At 39.7% G+C, this 20,434-nt stretch overlaps 1 protein-coding gene across 2 annotated transcripts in view; it reads right to left on the bottom strand.

Annotated features, from left to right (window-relative positions):
* The window catches only part of LOC130178952 (copine-9-like), a 56,691-nt gene that overhangs the window by 23,778 nt on the left and 12,479 nt on the right, over positions 1-20,434 (bottom strand). The window contains exons 1-3 of one of the 2 annotated variants that reach the window (XM_056391616.1): positions 13,925-13,964; positions 13,480-13,539; positions 12,869-12,945 (exon numbers count right to left, since the gene is read on the bottom strand). In XM_056391616.1, coding sequence (XP_056247591.1) covers positions 12,869-12,930 — 62 coding nt within the window. In that variant the 5' untranslated portion in view covers positions 12,931-12,945; positions 13,480-13,539; positions 13,925-13,964. Of the gene's footprint in view, positions 1-12,868; positions 12,949-13,479; positions 13,540-13,924; positions 13,965-20,434 lie in introns of those variants that run through there. The other variant, XM_056391612.1, reaches the window with a different exon arrangement.

Below are 20,434 nucleotides of genomic sequence, written 5' to 3'. Positions count from 1 at the left end.
ACATTTTTGTTTTAAGTATTTTTTTGGGGCTTTCATGCCTTTATTGGACAGGATAGTAGAGAGAGGCAGGAAACGGGGAGGCAGAGAGAATGACATGCAGCAAAGGCCGTCTGATGCGGGATTCGAACCGGGGCCAACAGCAGCGAGGACTGTAGCCTCTACACATGGGGATCACTACGCCACACGACGCCCCTATTTTAAGTATTTTATCTTATTGTTAAAATTTTCTGTTTATACTGAAGCTGTCTGACCTGCAGTACTTGCTTGTTTTGTCTTTGTTTATAATTCCTCTCTTCTTACTATGTTTATTGCCATGCACCAAAACACCAAAGCAAAGCCCTTCTATGTTGAAAACCAACTTGGCAATAAACCAGCTGATTCTGATTCTGATCTGGGAGTGGCGGTGAAATACAGAGGAAATGTTCATCTGTGAGTGATGCAATCCCTGCCATGCTTATCCCCCTCATCACACTAAAGAGAATAGCTGATGGTAACATGCTGCAGGCTTCCTGATGTGGGAGGCTGGTGTTGTTTGAGAGAATCTGAGGTCTTGGCTCAGACTCAGCTTATTGCTGAATTACTGAGACTATTTTAGGATAGTAGTCTCCCTGCTCTTCAGTCGGATTCACTGATTAGTAAAGGAACGATTGGATGGACTATAGTGTTCATACTGACTGAAGCGTTAGAGATGTGCTGCCTTCCAGCTGTTGGCTGGATGTGAGAAAAAAGAAATAAATCTCCAGAGACACTCTGACCTCCTTTTGCTGCTCCTGTGACGAACGGGTGGTGGTGGTAGAAAGAGCAGTGCAGGGAGATATAGAGCGGGGCTTTCCACTGCTAACCAAGTGAGAAGCCACACTTGATCTCATTTTAACAGCCTTCATATACTTTAACAGCACAACAGCAGAATCTGAGTTGGATCATTTGAAATGTCTGTTCTCTTACTCTTACTCTCTTACTCTACTTTATCTGCTTTACTGCAGTGTTATTTTTGAGCCTCTTTCCTGAGCGTGCAGTGGGACTTTCTGTGCACAGGCCAATAGTCTTTGCAAACACAAAAATTATATTTTGAAGAGAAAATATTTTTGAGCAAACAAAAATCTATTCTGTATTTCTCCGTTTGCTATTATCCACATAGTCTTAGAATTCTAATGTCTGTCACTCAGTTTTAGTCAGTTCTCTCACAGATATGTGAAAGCTCACTCACATTGCTCTGGCTGCACTCAACTCTGCTGCACGCTCGCTCAACATAGACCATATTCGCACTGCAGCCATTTCCCTCTGACGTCATGCTCAGGGTGAGAAGCTCAAATGCTGTCACCAAAAGGATAATGTACTGCTGTGTTCCAGGTAACAAGTCATGTAAACATAGAACTAGATCGATGAGCAACAGAAAAGACAATGAGATAATGAAAATCCGAAGCGACATTGACCAATATTTCAAGGTAAAACAACATATTTAATAACCCATTAGGTACCGTTAGACAACAGCTAACATTAGCATTCAACCACTTCTGGCAATCAATGGCAATGGCAATCAATCTGATAGGTTTTCTGATATTTCACTGGATGAGTGAAACACTGCTTGAGGTGCGAGATGCAGTAAAATGTCAGGGGGTGAACAAAGAGAGTAGGATTTATTCTCTGGGAGATTTCTCTAGAATATCTGCAACAAAGATATTTCAGTCTGGACGGAATTGGCAGACTAATCAACCAACAAATTGACCTTTCCATCCCAGAGCTCTGCCACTAACGTAACTATAAGTCTGTAATACAGTCATTTTCCAAAGCACTGCTTCACCGCTACAATGGATTCGTTCAGGCCTCCTGGACACCTGTTTGGTATTCTGCAAACATGCAGCTGGTAGGACAACCCTGGAGAAGACCCAGAACACGTTGAAGGGGATAACATACATCTCTTTTGTCCTGGAACACCTCGAGACCCTTTTATTAAATTCACTTATACTGTTCCCCCATGAGTACGACATCAGCATAGACTATACAATCAGTTCTTGAACAATGAACACTCATGCTTCATTGCTCATGTGTTTAACTTATATCTTAATACAATGCCACGAAAATCAAAAAAGAATATCTTCCACTCTGGAGACAGGGAGACGGTGGCTTGCATACTTTGGCATCTTCAGCTAATTATCTATTTGGACAAAGTTCAAACCCCACTGTGGAAATTATGTTCATTGTTCATGCAAGACTGAGCATTCAATGTGCCAAAAAGTCTGATTACAGAGAGGAGAAGGGAATGAACAGAGCTAACGGGCGATTACATCAAAGTGTCTTCTCAACTGATGAGTAACAATAAAGCTGATACTCTAACATCAAACGACATCGCCATAACGGCTGTGCCTCTGTGGCTTCACTGTGTAGGAACTGCATGTAATGTTGAAGGAGTTACTCATAGTGACAAACCCACAACAATTTTCATGTAACTCTCATCGCCCCCTCAGTTGTACGGAGAGGTTTAGTATCTTATAAATGATTATTTTAGTTTCACTGTTCTCCCCTCTCTCCATACTCGCTAGGAAAAATTGGTTTTAGCTCGATAAGCACAGTAAGCTTCCTGCCAAGAGCCAATCACCAAAGTGATGTGCAGCAAAGGTCCACGGGCTCGAACCTGGGTCGCTGCAGTAAGGACTAAGCCTGAATGGTACACACTCTACCAGGTGAGGCACAGAGGTGACACTATTATGGAATGACATTTAAGTCAATAATGAATAAATAAATAAATATGCTTATGAAATAAATCCTGAAATAAATAAATGAGGCAATACATATATACATACATGTAAATATAAATATACAAATTAGCCAATATAGTTCAATAAATAAATGAATGGGTTTTTGTTTCAAAATGAATGCTTTATTATTATGTTAAAGTAATCTTGGCTAATTGCATATATGTATCCACATTTGGCAAATATTGTAATTGTAACCTTAATTATTTTAATTATAAGTTTACCATATTCATTTATGTTGTATATTAAGTGCAATATTATTTGAATATATTATATTATGAATTAATATTACTTCATTGAGTTTTTTATATAATTTCATCAGTTGCAGTACTTTATTATTTCATATATAATTTATAAGTGTAACATTTAAGTTAGTTATTTACAACACCTTTAGTGTGGAGCACTTTTGGTTATCGCCTGCCATTGTTTGCAGGGGGACAGGTGTGAATGTGGCAGAATGTGGCTCTTGGCAGGACATGTGCGACTCTACGAGACGCACATGTCCTGCTATGACAGCAGAATAAAGTTGTGTTAACTATCCTGCCGCGTCAGTGGTGATTATAGAAGACAGCTAACATCGGTGTGGGGCAACTATACTATATAATGTGAAAGTGATCAAATGGTGACATAGAAGTTGAAACTCACGGAAAGAAATCACCAAAATCTGTAGGAAACTCTGGTTTCAACAATCCTGTTGGCAGCAGTGGGTGGTTGTGTTTGATACACCTACTGTAGGTAACATGTCCAGCAGCAAACAGCACAAAGACAAAGTTAGAAACCAGCTGCTGGAAAGATGAACATTAAGCGGCTAAAGAGCCACATATTTTTCTCAGGAGTCAGTGGAAAACAAACTAAAATCAGAGGGAATATTAGACTTGCATTCAAACATGCACAACAGTTTTCAACCACTGTGACCAGGGCCTTTTACCTCAACTGCAGAAAGTAACAGGTGTTTATTTGAGGCAGGCTTCTATTACAGACTTGTACTTTAGTATGAAGCCTCATCTCCTGTTTGCCATGTTAAAGTTACTGCATTATGTGTTAATACAAACATTTTCTGTGACAACAGGTTAAATAGATCTGTGTTTGACCAAATTATCATGAAGTCTTCCAAATCAAATGACAAAATACCCATCTAACACAGCCATGTTTTCTGATCCAACGAAAATATCAGCTGTATGACATCATTTGTCTGGACTGTCCAAAATCATTGTTTCCAGTGTGTCCAGTGTGGCTCCTGCCTCTGTGATCACCTGCTCCACTAGTGGCGGACAGTACTCAGTGGTCTTAGGATTGTTTTGGCCAACACCGTGAACAAACAACTTGACCAGCAATAATATAACAAGCAGGAATGAGTTGACTGCTCGCATCACCTCATTTGTGTATAACAGCTACTTCAGTGACACTGCTTCATCAAATGTTCTGTCAACTCATTGACATAATATAATTATAGCCTACATGGGGTTTATATAGTAGACATGTAGCCTCCACTTTCTCTTGTAATAACATGCAACTGCTAAAATGTTTGTTTTTTTTAAAAAGTGTAATTGAACATATTCATATTTGTTGGTAAATCATAAACTTTTTTGTATTTTGTAATCTAATTAATAATAATTTTGCTCCCAGATGAATATAGTGGCCAGATTTATAACTTTAATGTATAGTCTGGTACCTGTTACATTAACAAACAGGGTTCGCCTGCAGAATCAGCGGTCTGATTGTGTAAGGGTCGGCTAGGATGGAGTCAAATTCCCGGCCTGAATTATTGTCCACCTCTGTGCTCTGTCCTAATGTGTTGGGTCTCATTAGCTCTTCCCATTTTGTGTATTTAGTCTTTGTCTCCCCTTCCCTCTGTGCCAGATCATCCTTGTCCCTTGCATCAAGTATTCGAGCTGTAGTTTCCTTGTGTAAGCCTTCCTGGTGTTTTTGACCCTGATTTTTGGTTTTAGCTTCAGCACACTTCTGACTGATACCCTGTGAACCAAACCTTTCGATTTGTGGACTTGACCTGTCTGAGTGTTGTGCATTTGAGTCCTTAGTCAATTGGTTCTCTGGTCATTGCAAAATGTATATGTTTTATAATGTGGCCACAATATGGGTAAGGTTTGGTTAAGTTTATGCACAAAATCGACTTGGTTGCATTTACCAAAAGATCATAGTTTGGGTTAAAATTCCTATTTCATTAAGTTTAGGAGAATTTCATCGTCAGGGTTGGAGTAGTAACTATGTGATTAAGATCAGGAAATGATCATGGTCATGATTAAAAGAAACCAACGTTGACAGTTTGTAAGAGAGGAGGAAATGAAAGCCTTCCGTATTAAAGCAACACTATGTAACTTTTGAGCAGCCGCACAAGTGGGCTCTGCAGTCACAGGAGGTAGCTGCAGGAGGCTGGTGGATTCAATTCTGGCTCCACATCTGAACAGTGAAGTTTACTGGAAAAAGAAATTAGAATTACTGCCTCACAGTTGTCTGCCTCCACCACTCAAGACCACAAAATATCATAAAACCATAAAATATCAACCATTTGTGTGAAATTTTGTCATAATTGCTGTGTGAAGTCTTGAGTAATGGCAAAAGTGTTTTGTGAGGTCACACTGACCTTTACCATTGACTTTTGACCACCAAAATATAATCAGTTCCTCCTTGAGTCCTCCTGAATGTTTGTGCCAAATTGGAAGAAGTTCCATCAAGGCGTTACTGAAATAAGGCGTCCACATGAATGGGATGGACAGACAACCCGAAAACAATATACAACTATATATCCAGCTCTGACGTTTGCCGGCAAAGAGGCATAAAAAATTAAAAATAAAAACCAGCAATTGCGCTGTCCCCCGTGTCAGGTCAGCATATTGCTAATCTGATTACAGTGACTGAAAAAATGTAATTGTGGTTGCTAAGAGCTAGCTTTACACTCACTCAGGTTGTGTCCAAAATCCTTCACTCATTCACTCCTCCCTACTCACTATCAGGGAGTTCAGTAGAGGACTGTGCAGCCAGCTCATCGCTAAAATGAAAAAATACACTTTTGGACACAACTCAGGTCATTTTCTTTCTCCGTTTTTCTGTCTTTCAGCGCCAGCCCAATGCATGATGGTATGTATTGCTTTGTTAATGACCAATGATTACACTACTTGTCACGATGAATTGTGGAATACTATGAGTCCATTATATAGGGTATAATAATTCTCACTATACATTCGGACAGCACTACAAAATTGCAAACTCCCTAGATAGTGGACTATATAGGGAGTAGTGAGTGATTTCGGACACAGCCTCAGTGACAAACAACCGTTTCACAGTCGTGTTCATTTGTCACTTGACTTCATGCCACCACTGATTTTGGCGCACCAGTGTTTAACATAAGCTTTGTTCATGTGACATGAACCTGATGCTTCCCATCTCTCTGAGACTTTCTCATGACAATGTGGGAGTAATATCCAAGCATGTAGCTTTACCTTTCATGTGTGTGATGAGTTTCAACAGAGTGTTTGAGTGTGTGTTTTGATCTGAACTGCCGTCTGTGTCTCTTGGTGTGTGTTTATTTTGAGGTGTTCAGACAGAAGGTTACCATGGAAAAGAGACTCGACTTCCTGTGTGGGAGACTCTGCTGCTGATGAGCCCTTAGACGGAGCTATACTTTGTGATGAATGAGCATCATAGGGCCGTGTGTGTGTGTGTGTGTGTGTGTGTGTGTGTGTGTGTGTGTGTGTCAAGTGAGATCAGGTTTGAATTAAGCCCTTGGGGACTCTAGGGACCAGAGTGTGTGGGAAAATAGTTCAGGGTGGTGGTGAACCTTGACAGATCTCCTGAAAGTCTGTTTTCAGGCTTCCCACTTCTCCATCACAGTCTGTAGCTTTTTAGACTGCCACAGTCTCCTGATGCCCTGTCTGACAAAAGTATAAATTAAGGGATTCAAATTTATTTAAAAGAATAGCTTCACAGTAAGGGCTGGATCAACCCTTGGGGCAGAAACAAGTTGCAGGTCCCTGAGTAACCCCACGACACACACACTCCCCTAGCCAGTTTTTCCAGGAAACTAACCAACAGCGTTTCCTACACTCAAACACTATCCCAACAGGCCTGTGCTTACAGTGCAGCAGATAACTGTAATAATCTTTCAAATGTGGATACAAGGACCAAAATTGGTATGTTAATCCTTCTGAAAAATCCCATAAGCCACTTGAACTGTCAAAAGGCTGCCATTTTCCAAGGTGGCCACCATGGCATCAGAAACATACACTATTTAACACAGAGTTTACCCATTGGACAGATTTAAATGATTTTGCAATTGTATCCCATGTTGTTGACTATGAGGATGTCAAATTAACAATTCTTAATATCGATTAAATATTGTTTTAATTAAATAAAACTTGTTTATTGTTCTATTTCAGCAGGACTTTTAATTTGTAAAATGTAGGTAAACTGTTAAAAATGTTCACAGGGTTAATTTATTTACAGTATGCGTAATTTGCCCTCTACTTTGTTAAAATGTTGGATTTGACACTGAGATCATTCAAATGGAAAAATTGTGGGTGAATTTGTCACAAAAAAAAAAAAAGTGAGCCATCTTGGAAATGGCGGCCATCTTGAATTTTTGAGTGGCTAACATGTTTTATCAAAAGAGTAATACTGCTAAAAATAACACATTTTGATAAAGTAAGTGATTGTGATCTAATACACTTTTTAAAATCTAATTCAGTTAATATTAATAGTAGTAAATAGTAGTTTTGTAAAAATAATCTAAACTAACTCTTTCTTTACTCTGCTGTGTTTGTGTGCATGTCGTTAGTTTGATGATATAAGGTTTGTTTTGCCTCAGATATGAGAAAGACTATTCACTTCGACGTGATATACAATGCTCTGGAGTCCACCACTATATCAGTGCTTTGGCAATGTGCGTCCATGAGTTTGGGAGGCAGAGCTTCTGAAGGAGCACTGAAGGGAGGGGCTTGTTGGTGTTGCTGAGTTCAAATATCAGCAGTCTTCCTCCAGTGCAAAAATAAAGGTAAAAATCTTTCACATTTAGTCCTTTTCACAAACTTTATCATAATAAGAATTATTATTATTATTATTATATTTGTTACATTTTGCAATTTGGCAGGATATACTTTATATATTGACCCCTTTTCCACTGCCAGTCAAGTTTTCTGTTCAGACTGAGGACTCACACAACTGCAAGGCACGATGTCATCACAACCACTTACAGAGCACACACACACTGAGTGTTGGAGCTCCTGTAAAAGTGTCAGAGCCACCGTGTGAGATGCTTCGATTTGTGATTGTGTGTTTTTAAATCTCATTTCAGGGCAGCAACTCACTCAGAGGAAGGTGTAGTTGCAGTGTTTCTGGTGTAACAGCACCATTCTGGAAAGGTGACAGGTGTGTTTACAGTGTCTGTGCTCTGAAAGACGTTACAGCAGGAAAAGGGAAAAAAATTGCATAAATTTACATAACGCTGGTCAGAGCCGGAGCCGACAGATACTTGTGTTTTCTGCAGAGTTATGTCACCCAGGTGTAAATGCTGATTGTTCCCTTTTCCATTGCTGGCAAAAGCCAGATGTAAGCGGGTCAAGAGTCACGGCAGCCATACTACTTTATGCAGAACTTGATTGTGGAGTACATTACAAAAGTGCAGGAGATGATTCAGTTTAGGTTGGCAGGTGAATGATTGTTATCTTTGACATTTTTCTTAAGCTATCTAAAAAGAAAAGGGTGCATTGTAACGTGATGCTCAAGTTTGGTTTCCCTTCTAATCATGTCCTCCACATGCTAAATGCCACAGGACTCTCTTTTCTCCACACCCAACATCAGAAAATAGATCCTCACCATGGCTCTGATCTCATCTTAAGCACAGGGGAACAGAGCAGCATGTAGGAAACAGTTTATAGTATAAAATACAGTAGCATAAAATACACTTCATGGTTTCAGTTGCCTTGGAAACCTCTCTGTCATAATTTCTCTGTGTGCGTGTATGTTTTTCAGATGTGTGCCTCTGTGCTTTGAACTTAAAATTCTTATGTACTGTTATAGTTAGGGTGTTCCTTAGGTTATCATTTCAGTATGTCTGACATCATCCTGTCTGACCCTGTCACAGCAAATACATTTAGTAAGATACATTATTGCGAGTGGATCACATTTCTGTTTACATATTGGGGATATGGGAATATATTTGGCAAGCTGCAAATGCATTAATGCTGAGCATATCAGTAAAATGTTTACAGACAACATGTTTATTTTCCACCAAAATGTCTGAGCTTGCAGAACAATATACATTTGTAGTGACTAAAGCATTACTGAACTGTTATGTTTAAACACTCACAGCACTTGGTTAGGGTTAGTGAAAGATTGTGGTCTGGTTTAATGCAGAAAAAAGTTCACAGTGGCTTCAGACACAATGTGTTTATTTACATTTAACCAAAACTAGCCTAACCTTAACCAAAGTGCTTTTGTTGCCTAAACCTAAACTGGACAGGACTCTGGATGCAAACTCTGGTTCCTGGTCTTGATGCAGACCCCGGTCTGGAGCTCAGGGCTACACCTCTTGTTACGGGAAGTCTACTGAGCTGCTCTGGTTTCCTGGCTGCACAGGAACTGCAGGGAAGAGGAGGAGCACTTCCAATACACTGAGCCTCTCCACCATTACAGCAAATAAACTACTTTCATTACATGTATCATTATTACTAAAGGAGGCAGAGGAATAACTAAACATAAGACACACTGAGAAAAAGAGCAGGAGAGAGGGAGGGAGCTTCGTACTAACGACTATGACCAACTCTACATATCAAACAGAGGGAGTTAGATATAAAGACCTGCCTCTAATAAAAGGAGTTGAAGTAAATAAAGAGTAAACTATTATGGATCCAGACAGAGGCTGTGCTCTGTGTGAGAGACTGAATAAGAAAGATCGTCTGTCTCTTCTAACTTTCTCTCTGAGTGATCATTTTACAGTAAATCCAGCTGAAATCACAGCTCAGTCAATTCTGTGTTTGGTGATTTTGTCAGACGACGTTGTGGTTATAAAATCAGGATTTGACCATAGTCGGTCCAGACAGATACTAGGTTTTGTTTATTACATGTTTTAGCTGTCCCTAAAACAACACAGAGTGCACAGAAAGAGTCAACAGTTATCCCAGTGGCCAAACATAACCACCGCCGGTTGCCCTTTAAAAAATCTTCTTTGGGGGCATTGTGTGGCGTAGTGGTCTAAGCAGGTGTCCCATATGTAGAGGCTACAAGTCCTCACTGCAGTTGGCCCCGGTTCGAGTCCCGCATCGGACTTGCTGCATGTCATTCCCCCTCTCTGCCTCCCCATTTCCTGTCTCTCTCTACTGTACTGTCAAATAAAGGCATGAAAAAGCCAAAAAAATATACTTTAAAAAAAAAAATATCTTCTTTGGACAAACTTTATCTCTGGGAAACTTTTGACTGGTTCTCTATATCCAGAGTGCAAAAGTTTTGCTTGTGCCAATTATTAAACTTTACATGGTATTTCATGTGGTGAGGAGTGGATAATTACTTGTTAGACTTGACTTCACTGCCAGGACTTTAGGTTTACTTGTCAAGTCATGACAGGAACTCTTTAATCACCCAATCTAACACAGTGACCACTGTGAATCTTGAAAGATAAATATCTTTAAGTAAACGGTAAATGGACTGCATGGACTTAAGGAATGTTACAGTTTTTGCCCGTTGCTTGAACACTATAGACCCATGCTTAGACTAAAGTAACACAACTTGAAGCTTTTGTTACCATACCTCAAACACATGTACCCATACCTTAAACAAAAGCGCTGCTTTGCATTCTAGTTGCAATTCTGCAACACACTTACTCCTTTATGCAACACACTTGGTCCTGCATACTACACTCTATTTCATACACTTCGTTCAAAAAATTGGGTAATTGCAACCACTCAAATACACACCTGAAGGCACTTACTTGCAAAACTGAACACCAATCAGCCAGCTACAAAAAGCCCTCAGTTTAGCCATTTCAAGAACTTTGCAAGCATGGGTGGAGGGAGAGCGAGAGGCAGAGGTAGAGGAGGAGGAGGACAAGGTCAAGGTCGAAGAGGCCATGCACAGACCCCTATTTCTGATGATATAAGAGCAACTTTGGCCTGACTATGAGGGAAGCTGGGCAGAGAGTCCACCCACATCTAAGCCGCTTCACAGTGGCATCTGTAATAAGAACATTCCGACTGGAAAACAGGTATGTCTTCACCTCTCTACCTACTCTACTCAGATGGTATTTACAGTACTGTACTACAGTATATCACATTACCACATCACGTGTACAGGGTATTGCAGGGTGCTAATGCTCCTTTTGCAGCCAAAGTGGTAGTTTTTGTGAAACATACCATGATTACTTATATTGAGATGTTTCAGTACAGTGGATGATACAGTATATACAGTAAAGTACAGTATATATAGTACTGTAAGAAAAAGAAGCAAACCAATGACAATTTGTGGTTGTATTTCTCTAGAATGACTAGAAGACCTTCTGGGGGAGGACGCCAACGCCTGTTCACACAACAGCAGGAACTTGCCATTGTGGACCTAGTGAGGGCAGACAATGCCATCCGTCTCCACCAGCTACGACAGAAAATACTTGCAGACAGGCAAGTGTTCAACAACATAAACCATGTGAGCATCACCACCATCAGATGCATCTTGGGAAAACACAACATCACCATGAAGCAGCTCTACAGGGGCCCATTTGAGAGGAACAGTGTCAGGGTCAAAGGACTTCGATGTGAATATGTACAGGTAAGTGTAACTGTCCCTTACATTTACAATACAGTATTGGTGAAATCCAGTAGCAGCTGAATATGTACCATATCAGTACCACATGGATCCATTCGGAGAGCTACACAGCAGTGGCGATTGCTCTAAGACTGCAAGGGAAGCTCAGCTTCCCCTCAAATGTCAACAAAATAAGTGGTCAAATATGTGCTGTTGTGTGAACATTTCATTGACTAAATATGCGCTAGAACACGTTCATCTTTTGTTCAGAATCAGCTGCTTATCACAGGTAACCGACACGACTTCTTCTCATTCATCCCCGCAGCGCTACAGAGCTTTACACAGTGTAGACGCCGAGCGTCTCCTGACTTCAATGGGGAAGCAGAGAGTGGGTTGTTCCACTGCAGCGAAACTAGACGATCATTGGATAAATGCTGGGCTTTGTCCCGCCCATCGGACGCTCAGCGTCTCTGGGGGTCTATGGGTCAGTGGGCTGGCCCAGACGCTCTGCTTCTGCATGATGATTGGATGATCTGTCTGAGGCTGAGTCCCTTTTTGATTGACAGTGAAATGAGCGAATCAGCGATCTTGAAGTATAAGCATCCACCGGAGCAGTTTTCAAGTTTTTCATTCCGTTGTTCGGAGTTGATCTGGAGACGTTACTGATCCTCAGCGACTTTGTCTTTGTTAAAAACGACTAGCGTTGTGTTTGGCGACTCTCTTCTGTCTCTCTGCGAAATTACATTTAAATAAACGGACACATTTTATGATGTAGGCCGAAAATGAGCTTCACCTCATTATAAGACCAGCAGCTGCCACTGCTACACAGGTACCTGTGTGATGGGGTGGGGGTTCTGTATGTGTAGCACTGTAGTAATATGTTTTTTGTTTTGTTACAGAGAATCTTGGCCATGGATGGAGCTGCACAGCCTCATGAATTCATTTTCATTGATGAAGCTGGATTCGACCTGAGCATAACAAGACGACGGGGTCGTAATGTAATTGGCCAAAGGTCAATTGTGCACATCCCGGGGCAGCGCGGGGGAAATATCACATTGTGTGCCGCCATAAGCCTTCGAGGGCTTCTGCATCATCACGCAAAACTAGGTCCACACAATACCCAACATATACTCGATGAGGTCTTGTGGCCAGACCCCAACAGACGGCGGGATCCATGAGCCCACGTGTGCACAATTGCCATGATTTTCTGTGTTTACAGTATAGTGTTTTTTTTCTATTTTTTTTTATTTTTTCTGCTTTATCTGAATTCATGTCTGGTCTCAGTGTGTGTGTGTGTGTGTGTGTGTGTGTGTGTGTGTGTGTGTGTGTGTGTGTGTGTGTGTGTGTGTGTCTGTGTGTGCTGTACTTACGAGAGTGTCCTTTCCAGCCTGCTGCCAGTCGAGCCGATGATCTCCCCCAATGTACAGAACATCTGACCCAGGAAGTCCTTCACAGAGAGGAGACCCACACTGAGTTAATACTACACCATCCACATCAGTGCATCATTCCTTTTACCGGATAACCATGAATGTGATATATTATTATCTCTACTATATTTAGGTCAGTGGAGACTCACATGGTCATTGAATGAGAAACACAGATTTTCATTTACACACATATGCTTATATCACTTCTACTCTCAGTGAGCTGTACATCACTATTCTGCTGTTTCCAATGATCCCTTAGTACAACAAATGACTGACTGTTGTTTCTCACTGTGGAGCATCAACGTGTTTCACCTGTGTCTTTCAGCTGCAGCCGCTGTGGAGTTTATGTGGTTAAATACATCTCTGCATTTAACCCTTATTCTCCTGTTAAGAAGTGGCTACTATTTGATTTATAGAGTGTCTGACTTTAATTTTTTGGTTGCTTCCAGTAACATTTCTTCCACATAGCACTACTTTCACTTGAGTACAGTTTTCCAGTACTCTTTCCATCCAGGAGAAATGAAATGAAGGGATGCAACGCGACGTCAGCCTACCTTCTGCTCATCCAGGTACGTCAGGCAGTAAGGAAAGGCAGACACAAGTTAGAGGAAAAGCTGGAGAGACAAAATGAAAGTTGATATAAAAGTTGATGTAAAAAATTACATTCATTCACAAATAAAGGTAATGACTAATAAAGGCTGCAATATTCAGGATCAGTCTTTGTTCTGAGCTGATTTAATATACTTTTATTGTGAATTCTACTTTAATCAACCAATGTACATAAATGATGTACATTACATCTACAGTATATCATTTAGAACCCTAATTATCCCTCTGATTTCAGTTCGTTTACAAACTGTTTGTTTACATTGTTACATTTTTTACACTCCAGTATTATCTTTGTGTATTCAGAAATATCTTTCACTCTTGATTTTTTTGTTATTGCTTCTTGTCATTTTCATACCATGTCATTGTTGAACATATTAATAGACTGCTTACATGTTTGGAAAGGTTGGAGCTCCTGGTATCCACATTATACCTACAATTGAAAAAAAAAGAAAAAAAAAGAAAAAACAGCAGACTTTAGGGAGGTTTCCTTTAGAATACACACTATTATCCTCTAACACGAAGAACAACAGAGAGTACAGCCTTAAAGAAAAAAGAAAACCATAAAAAAAATGTATTTATTATGGTTTCTCTTTAAATAATAAATTGACGAAAAATACATTGATGCTGAACGTGTCAGTAAAATGTTCAAAGACAATGCACTTGCTTTCCTCAAAATATTTGATCATGCAGCACAACAGTGTTCCCCAACCACCAGGCTGCACCGATGTCTTAATCAGGAAAATACATTGTTTTGATATTTCAATAAAAGTCCAACTGACTTCAGAAAAAAACTAATTGTAAATATAAAATGTTCAGTCACAACAATGAAATGTGGGTATATATATATATATATATATATATAAACTCATGTTAAACTCATGTTGGGTTGGACTCTCAGTCCAGCCTCTCAGTAAATCATATGTGTGTGTGTGTGTGTGTGTGTGTGTGTGTGTGTGTGTGTGTATTGTGACTCTGGGGTGTGGGTTCCTGAACTGTGTCTTTGTCTGCAGCTGATTAGGATATGTGGAACACCTGTGGCATGTGTTCTTTATATAGTATATATTTATATAGTATATAAAACCTCTCTCTTTAGCTTTGCATGCACACCACACACTACTGATTTTACTGATTTCTACACCTCATACTTAGACTATCTAATTTGGTCTCCTATTTTGGTTTAATAAGAATATTCTTTATTAATCTTAACCATGGTGTGTCTCCCTTTTGTTGTGGCCACTTGAGTCAGGGTCATAAGAAATGGCTGCTCGTCCACTTTGGTTGTTTTGTTTGTAAGTTTGTTCGTGCCTTGGGTGGCAGCAGACACCTGGTGCTGATTGCACTCGCTGATTTGGTGATTTGGTTCAGCTGTGTGCTGGTTCAGCTGGGCTGCGCTTTGTTTGCCAAAGCAGGTAAGTGTTACTGTCCTGATGCGCTGTGCACAGTTTCCCCTTTGGGGTGGTAGCTGTTTTGGGTTTTTTTTTTGTCGTGCATGTCACTGGCTTTGCTTTCATACATATCTGTGATTTCATTGAAAACACTAATGCAATGCAGAACAGTGAGAGGTCTGTGATTCTAACTGACAAACATACAAACTGTTTGTCAGATGAACACAATGACAAAATTACCTTGGTGAAGTATCTGTGGACACAATAGCAGTTTGCACAGTCTTCCAGGTTGATGCTGTGCTGCTTTAAGTGTCTGGTCAGAGTTGATGTGCAATGTGACTTTGAGCTAATTGGCTTCCTGTACACTCTAATCTTTGCCTTGTCATTTTCTTGCAGTTGAATGCAGATAAAGTTTGATTGGTATGTGCCTTGATTGACTGGCCCATAGTGTTACTGGGTGAGACGGTGGTGTGTGGGGTCGTTTTAATGATTGGCTGGTAGACCATATAGTTCAAGATATCCCTACCTCCTAGCCAGTTAACTTTGGTCCACGTGGGTTTGCCCCACCCCCTCTCCCATCACTGTTGTCAATCAGACACTCCACATCAGAATGTGATGAAACCTGGACCTAAGCCCTAACCTGTGCATCAGTGGGGAAAATAAAATGGATAAAAAAACATGCTATGAAACAAGGGTGGAGCTGAAAAGTTAAAGGGAAGAAGGTTCCTCAGTGCAATGACATGGGTGAACAAGTGCCCAAAGAGTAGACTCAGATCCAGCACATCCATCAGAGCCCAGGCAATGCATCAATGACATGGTAAGGTTGATGATGAGGCTGATGCGTCTATCACAGTTTAATGAAAGTAAAACTACTAAAATAATACATATTGTCCTTGTATTTTACAACCTGCTGTAGCTACTGCCTAGTTGAAATCAGACTGTTACTAGGACAACTGTTGCTACCACCAGTACCATGGGCAGATTTAGTGATTTTGGAGCCCGAGGTAAACCCTGCTTTACTTTTTTTCCCTACCTGGGAATGTCTCAAAAAAGTTTTTCCTTTAGTAAAACTATAATAGAAAATATACTGGCCATGCAGCCACTGAGCTTGTCTGTACACTACAATTGATTTGTTGTAATCAAGGGTTCTGGTGAGGTGATAACTTTACTTGAGGAGAGATAGAGAGGTGTTTCTAGTTTTGAAAACTAGAACTCCTTAGGCCTAAGATCAATGATTGACTTTGTGGTTGTATCATCTGATCTGCAGCCTTGCTGTATTAATCATGTCATACATTAATCATGTCATAATGACATGGATGATTGAGTGAAGAGAGGATCAGAGCTGTCAACCGATCATTCACAATCTAAGCCTGGAGACAGCAGAGAGCAGTGCTCATGTAAAAACCTAATTAGACACCACTGCACAGTTAAGGTCCAATTCATTCCATTAGGAACAGAGACAAAATGTAGAACAGCCTTAATTACATTTTTCTACAATAACCAATGATTGCAACACCTGTACTCTCAATGTGATGGATTTAGCGCTCACAGCTGGGTCGCTGGTATTTGTTCAGTTCTCCACTGGACTGGCCTGGTGGGCTTTGATATGCTCTCACTACTACAGGTTTAGTCGCTGAGGCAGCCTCCTCCTCTTTAACGTTGTATTCAGAGTCTGCTTTGTCACTAAGAGTACTATCTCCAAATACTGTTGAACATACATCTACTTCCCCCCTGGTCCCACCTCACAGCTCTTAAGAGGAATTTATGACTTTATATTCATCTTGTAAAAAAAAAAAGAAAATCACTAAGGTATTTTTTGTTCTCACCAACTAGTTTAGTAGTTTTCCTAAATATACATTAATAATCTGAAACACAGCTATGTCACACAGTAGGTCTACTACTGTAGTTCTTGCTAAATTCATTCTTGCTAAATGATTTATAATATAATGGCCACTCCTGTATTGAATCATACACCTCTTCACTGGAAGAGAACAGATAAATATCATTTTCAAAGTTTGATTGTTCAGTTAATAAACATCTACACTCCCCCCCCAAAAGTATTGGAACAGTGAGGCCAATTCCTTTATTTTTGCTGTAGACTGAAAACATTTGGGTTTGACATCAAAAGATGAATATGAGACAAGAGATCAACATTTCAGCTTTTATTTCCAGGTATTTACATCTGGATCTGATACACAACTTAGAAGATAGCACCTTTTGTAACAGAACACCAAATTTTTAGGTGAGCAAAAGTATTGGAACAGATAGACTTAAAATAGATTAACGTGTATAAGACTTAATATTTATTTGCAAATCCTTTGCTTGCAATAACTGCATCAAGCCTGTGAACCATTGACATCACCAAACTTTTGCATTCTTCTTTTGTGATGCTTTTCCAGGCTTTCACCGCAGCCTCTATCAGCTGTTGTTTGTTTTGGGGGGTTACTCCCTTCAGTCTCCTCTTTAGCAGGTAAAATGCTCTATAGGGTTTAAGTCTGGAGATTGACTTGGCCAGTCTAAAACCTTCTACTTCTTGCCCCTGATGAACTCCTTTGTTGTGTGTTTTGGGTCATTATCTTGCTGCATGATGAAGGATCTCCAAATCAGTTTGGTTGCATCTTTCTTTAAATTTGCAGACAAAATGTTTCTGTAGACTTCTGAGTTCATTTTGCTGCTGCCATCATGTGTTACATCATCACTGAAGCTTAATGAGCCCGTTCCAGAAGAAGCCATGCAAGCCCAAGCCATGACATTACCTCCACCGTGTTTCACAGACGAGCTTGTATGTGTGGGATCATGAGCAGATCCTTTCTTTCTCCAAACTTTAGCCTTTCCATCACTTTGGTGAAGGTTCATCTTTACCTCATCAGTCCATAAAACTTTGTTTTTTGAGGCTCGTCTCTGTACTTTTTTGGCAAATTCCAGCCTGGCCTTCTTATTCTTCTTGCTAATGAGTGGTTTGCATCTTCTAGTTTAGCCTCTGTTCTTTTGGTCACGAAGTCTTCTGCGAACAGTAGATTCTGATTCCTTCACTCCTGCCCTCTGGAGGTTGTTGCTGATGTCACTAACAGTTGTTTTAGGGTCTTTCTTTACAGCTCTCACAATGTTTCTGTCGTCAACTGCTGCTGTTGTTTACCCATTTGATGTCTGTTACTTAGTACACCAGTGGTTTCTTTCTTCTTCAGGACATTCAAAATGGTTGTACTGGCTATGGCCAATGTTTGTGCGATGGCTCTAATTGATTTTCCATCTTCTCTCAGCTTCACAATTGCTTTTTTTTCACCCATAGACAGCTCTCTGGTTTTCATGTTAGTTACACCTTTAACTATAAATGCTATATATAAAAACTATAAAATCCCAATCTGAAACTGAGCGTAGACATTCAGTGCTATTTATTGTTTGAATAATCATTGTAATAGGACACACCTGGTCAACAATATACACCTGTCAGTCACATGTTCCAATACTTTTGTTCACATGAAAAATGGGTGTGTTTAAACAAAAGGTGCTATCTTCTAAGTTGTGTATCAGATCCAGATGTAAATACCTGGAAATAAAAGCTGAAATGTTGATCTCTTGTCTCATATTCATCTTTTGGTGTCAAACCCAAATGTTTTCAGTCTACAGCAAAAATAAAGGAATTGGCCTCACTGTTCCAATACTTTTGGAGGGGAGTGTATGATATCGGCAGCAAAACATGTTACATTAATTATGTCATAATGATAACCATTTATTCATTTATTCTATTCATGTTTTCACATGTTAAAACTTCATGTGGTTTTCCTGTTGTTTATTGGCTGGGACCTGAGGCATTGGAGTTTCACGCTATCGCTATTAATTTAAAGTAGAGAATATTGACATTGCCTCAGTAGCCATAGCAGCAACAACTCTCTCTGAAAGATATGCAGTGAAAACACCAAAAACAGCCATGAAATGCCCCTACTAACAAGTATTGTATGATACTCTATCTTATCCCTGTGTGCCACAGAGCTCCACAGCTATTTAAAACACATCAGTGAGCATCCTAGCCTGGTCAGATGCGTACACGAACTGATGAAGCCTCTTGGATGAGAGGTGAAACGTCTTCCCAGACAAATAACTTAGTCCAGTTGTTTTCGATTTAAAAAACTCCTTTAGGATACTATGACCTGGACAAATGAGAATATACACAGGCTCATCAGTGAGCCACACTGTTACACTGGGTGATATGCTCCTTCGTTACCATGAACACACACATTGTAGTTTCTTTTGACTCAATCCCACTGCACTCTTCCTGCTGGAAATGGTCACAGTAAAAGTGTAGCAATCCGCAACTGAAAATACCTTGACAATCACAAAAATATACAATAATAACACATGGTATGTGTTGCTATGGAATGCCATCTAAATCAAATCTAATAAATAAATAAATGCAACTGTTGACAGTATCACAGAAACTTTTGGTGAGCTTGATCCGTGTGTGATTCAGTGCGGTTCTGGTGCTGTTGCTTTGGTCTGAATCTGTGAGATAACCACGCCCCCTCATTTGAATATAACAGATGGAAAATAAAAAGAGCTGGGAAATAAATGTGGCATTAGGAAATAAAGTCTCCGGATATAAATAAATGTGGAATTATAAAATAAAAGTCCCCTGAAATAAAAATGTCATTTCAAAATTAAAATGCTATTTATTAATTTATTTATTTACTTAAAATATTTATTTATTTAGCTATTTATGTATTTATTGACTCACTTATATATTTCTATTTACATTTCTTTCTATATCTCTATATTACCTCATTTATTTATTTCAGGATTTATTTCATAGCTGTATTTATTTATTTATTTATGTAATTATCTAATGATTTAGATGGTATTTCATATATTGCAGTCCTTTGCAAACCTTAATTGTCACTGCATATGACATGGATTAGCTATAGTGAAATTTAGTACAGTGGAAAAATAGTAATATAACTACCAGGCAAATCCAGCATTCAAAAATTACTAGTACAAGTGGCAATACCTCAGATGATGTACTGCTTTTGCTGTCACGATCCATCAATTCAGTCCATTCATCTCCCATTACTCATGGAAGTAATACATCACTTTGCTCCACATCTATCCATTGTGACTCAAGTGTGCTAAAAATAACGTAGGTTGAGAGGTGGGTGATTAATAATTGATTTCCTCTACTGGGATGCTCCCTTTTATTGGAATACCCTCATAACGCCATATCAGGGAGACCACTGTGTCCTCCTGGGACTCCATATCTGGGCCATGCTGGAAATAGACTCAACATCCATTTATTTCTGCTTCTACGGTGGTGTTTTCACCAGTTTTGTATGTGTGGGAATGTGAGGCTGTATCTACAACAGAAAAGTGACCAATAATAATATGGTCAAATCCTGATTTTATAACTGTGATGTCATCGACAAAATCACCAAAACCTAAAATGAAAGACAAAAACTGAGCTGAGATTTCAGCTGGATTTACTGTAAAATGATCAGAGAGAAAGTTAGAAGAGAGGGACAAGATT

This window comes from Seriola aureovittata, chromosome 2 (genome assembly GCF_021018895.1).
Source record: "Seriola aureovittata isolate HTS-2021-v1 ecotype China chromosome 2, ASM2101889v1, whole genome shotgun sequence".
Classification (NCBI taxonomy): Eukaryota; Metazoa; Chordata; class Actinopteri; order Carangiformes; family Carangidae; genus Seriola; species Seriola aureovittata.
This window is presented reverse-complemented; position numbering and strand designations above follow the sequence as displayed.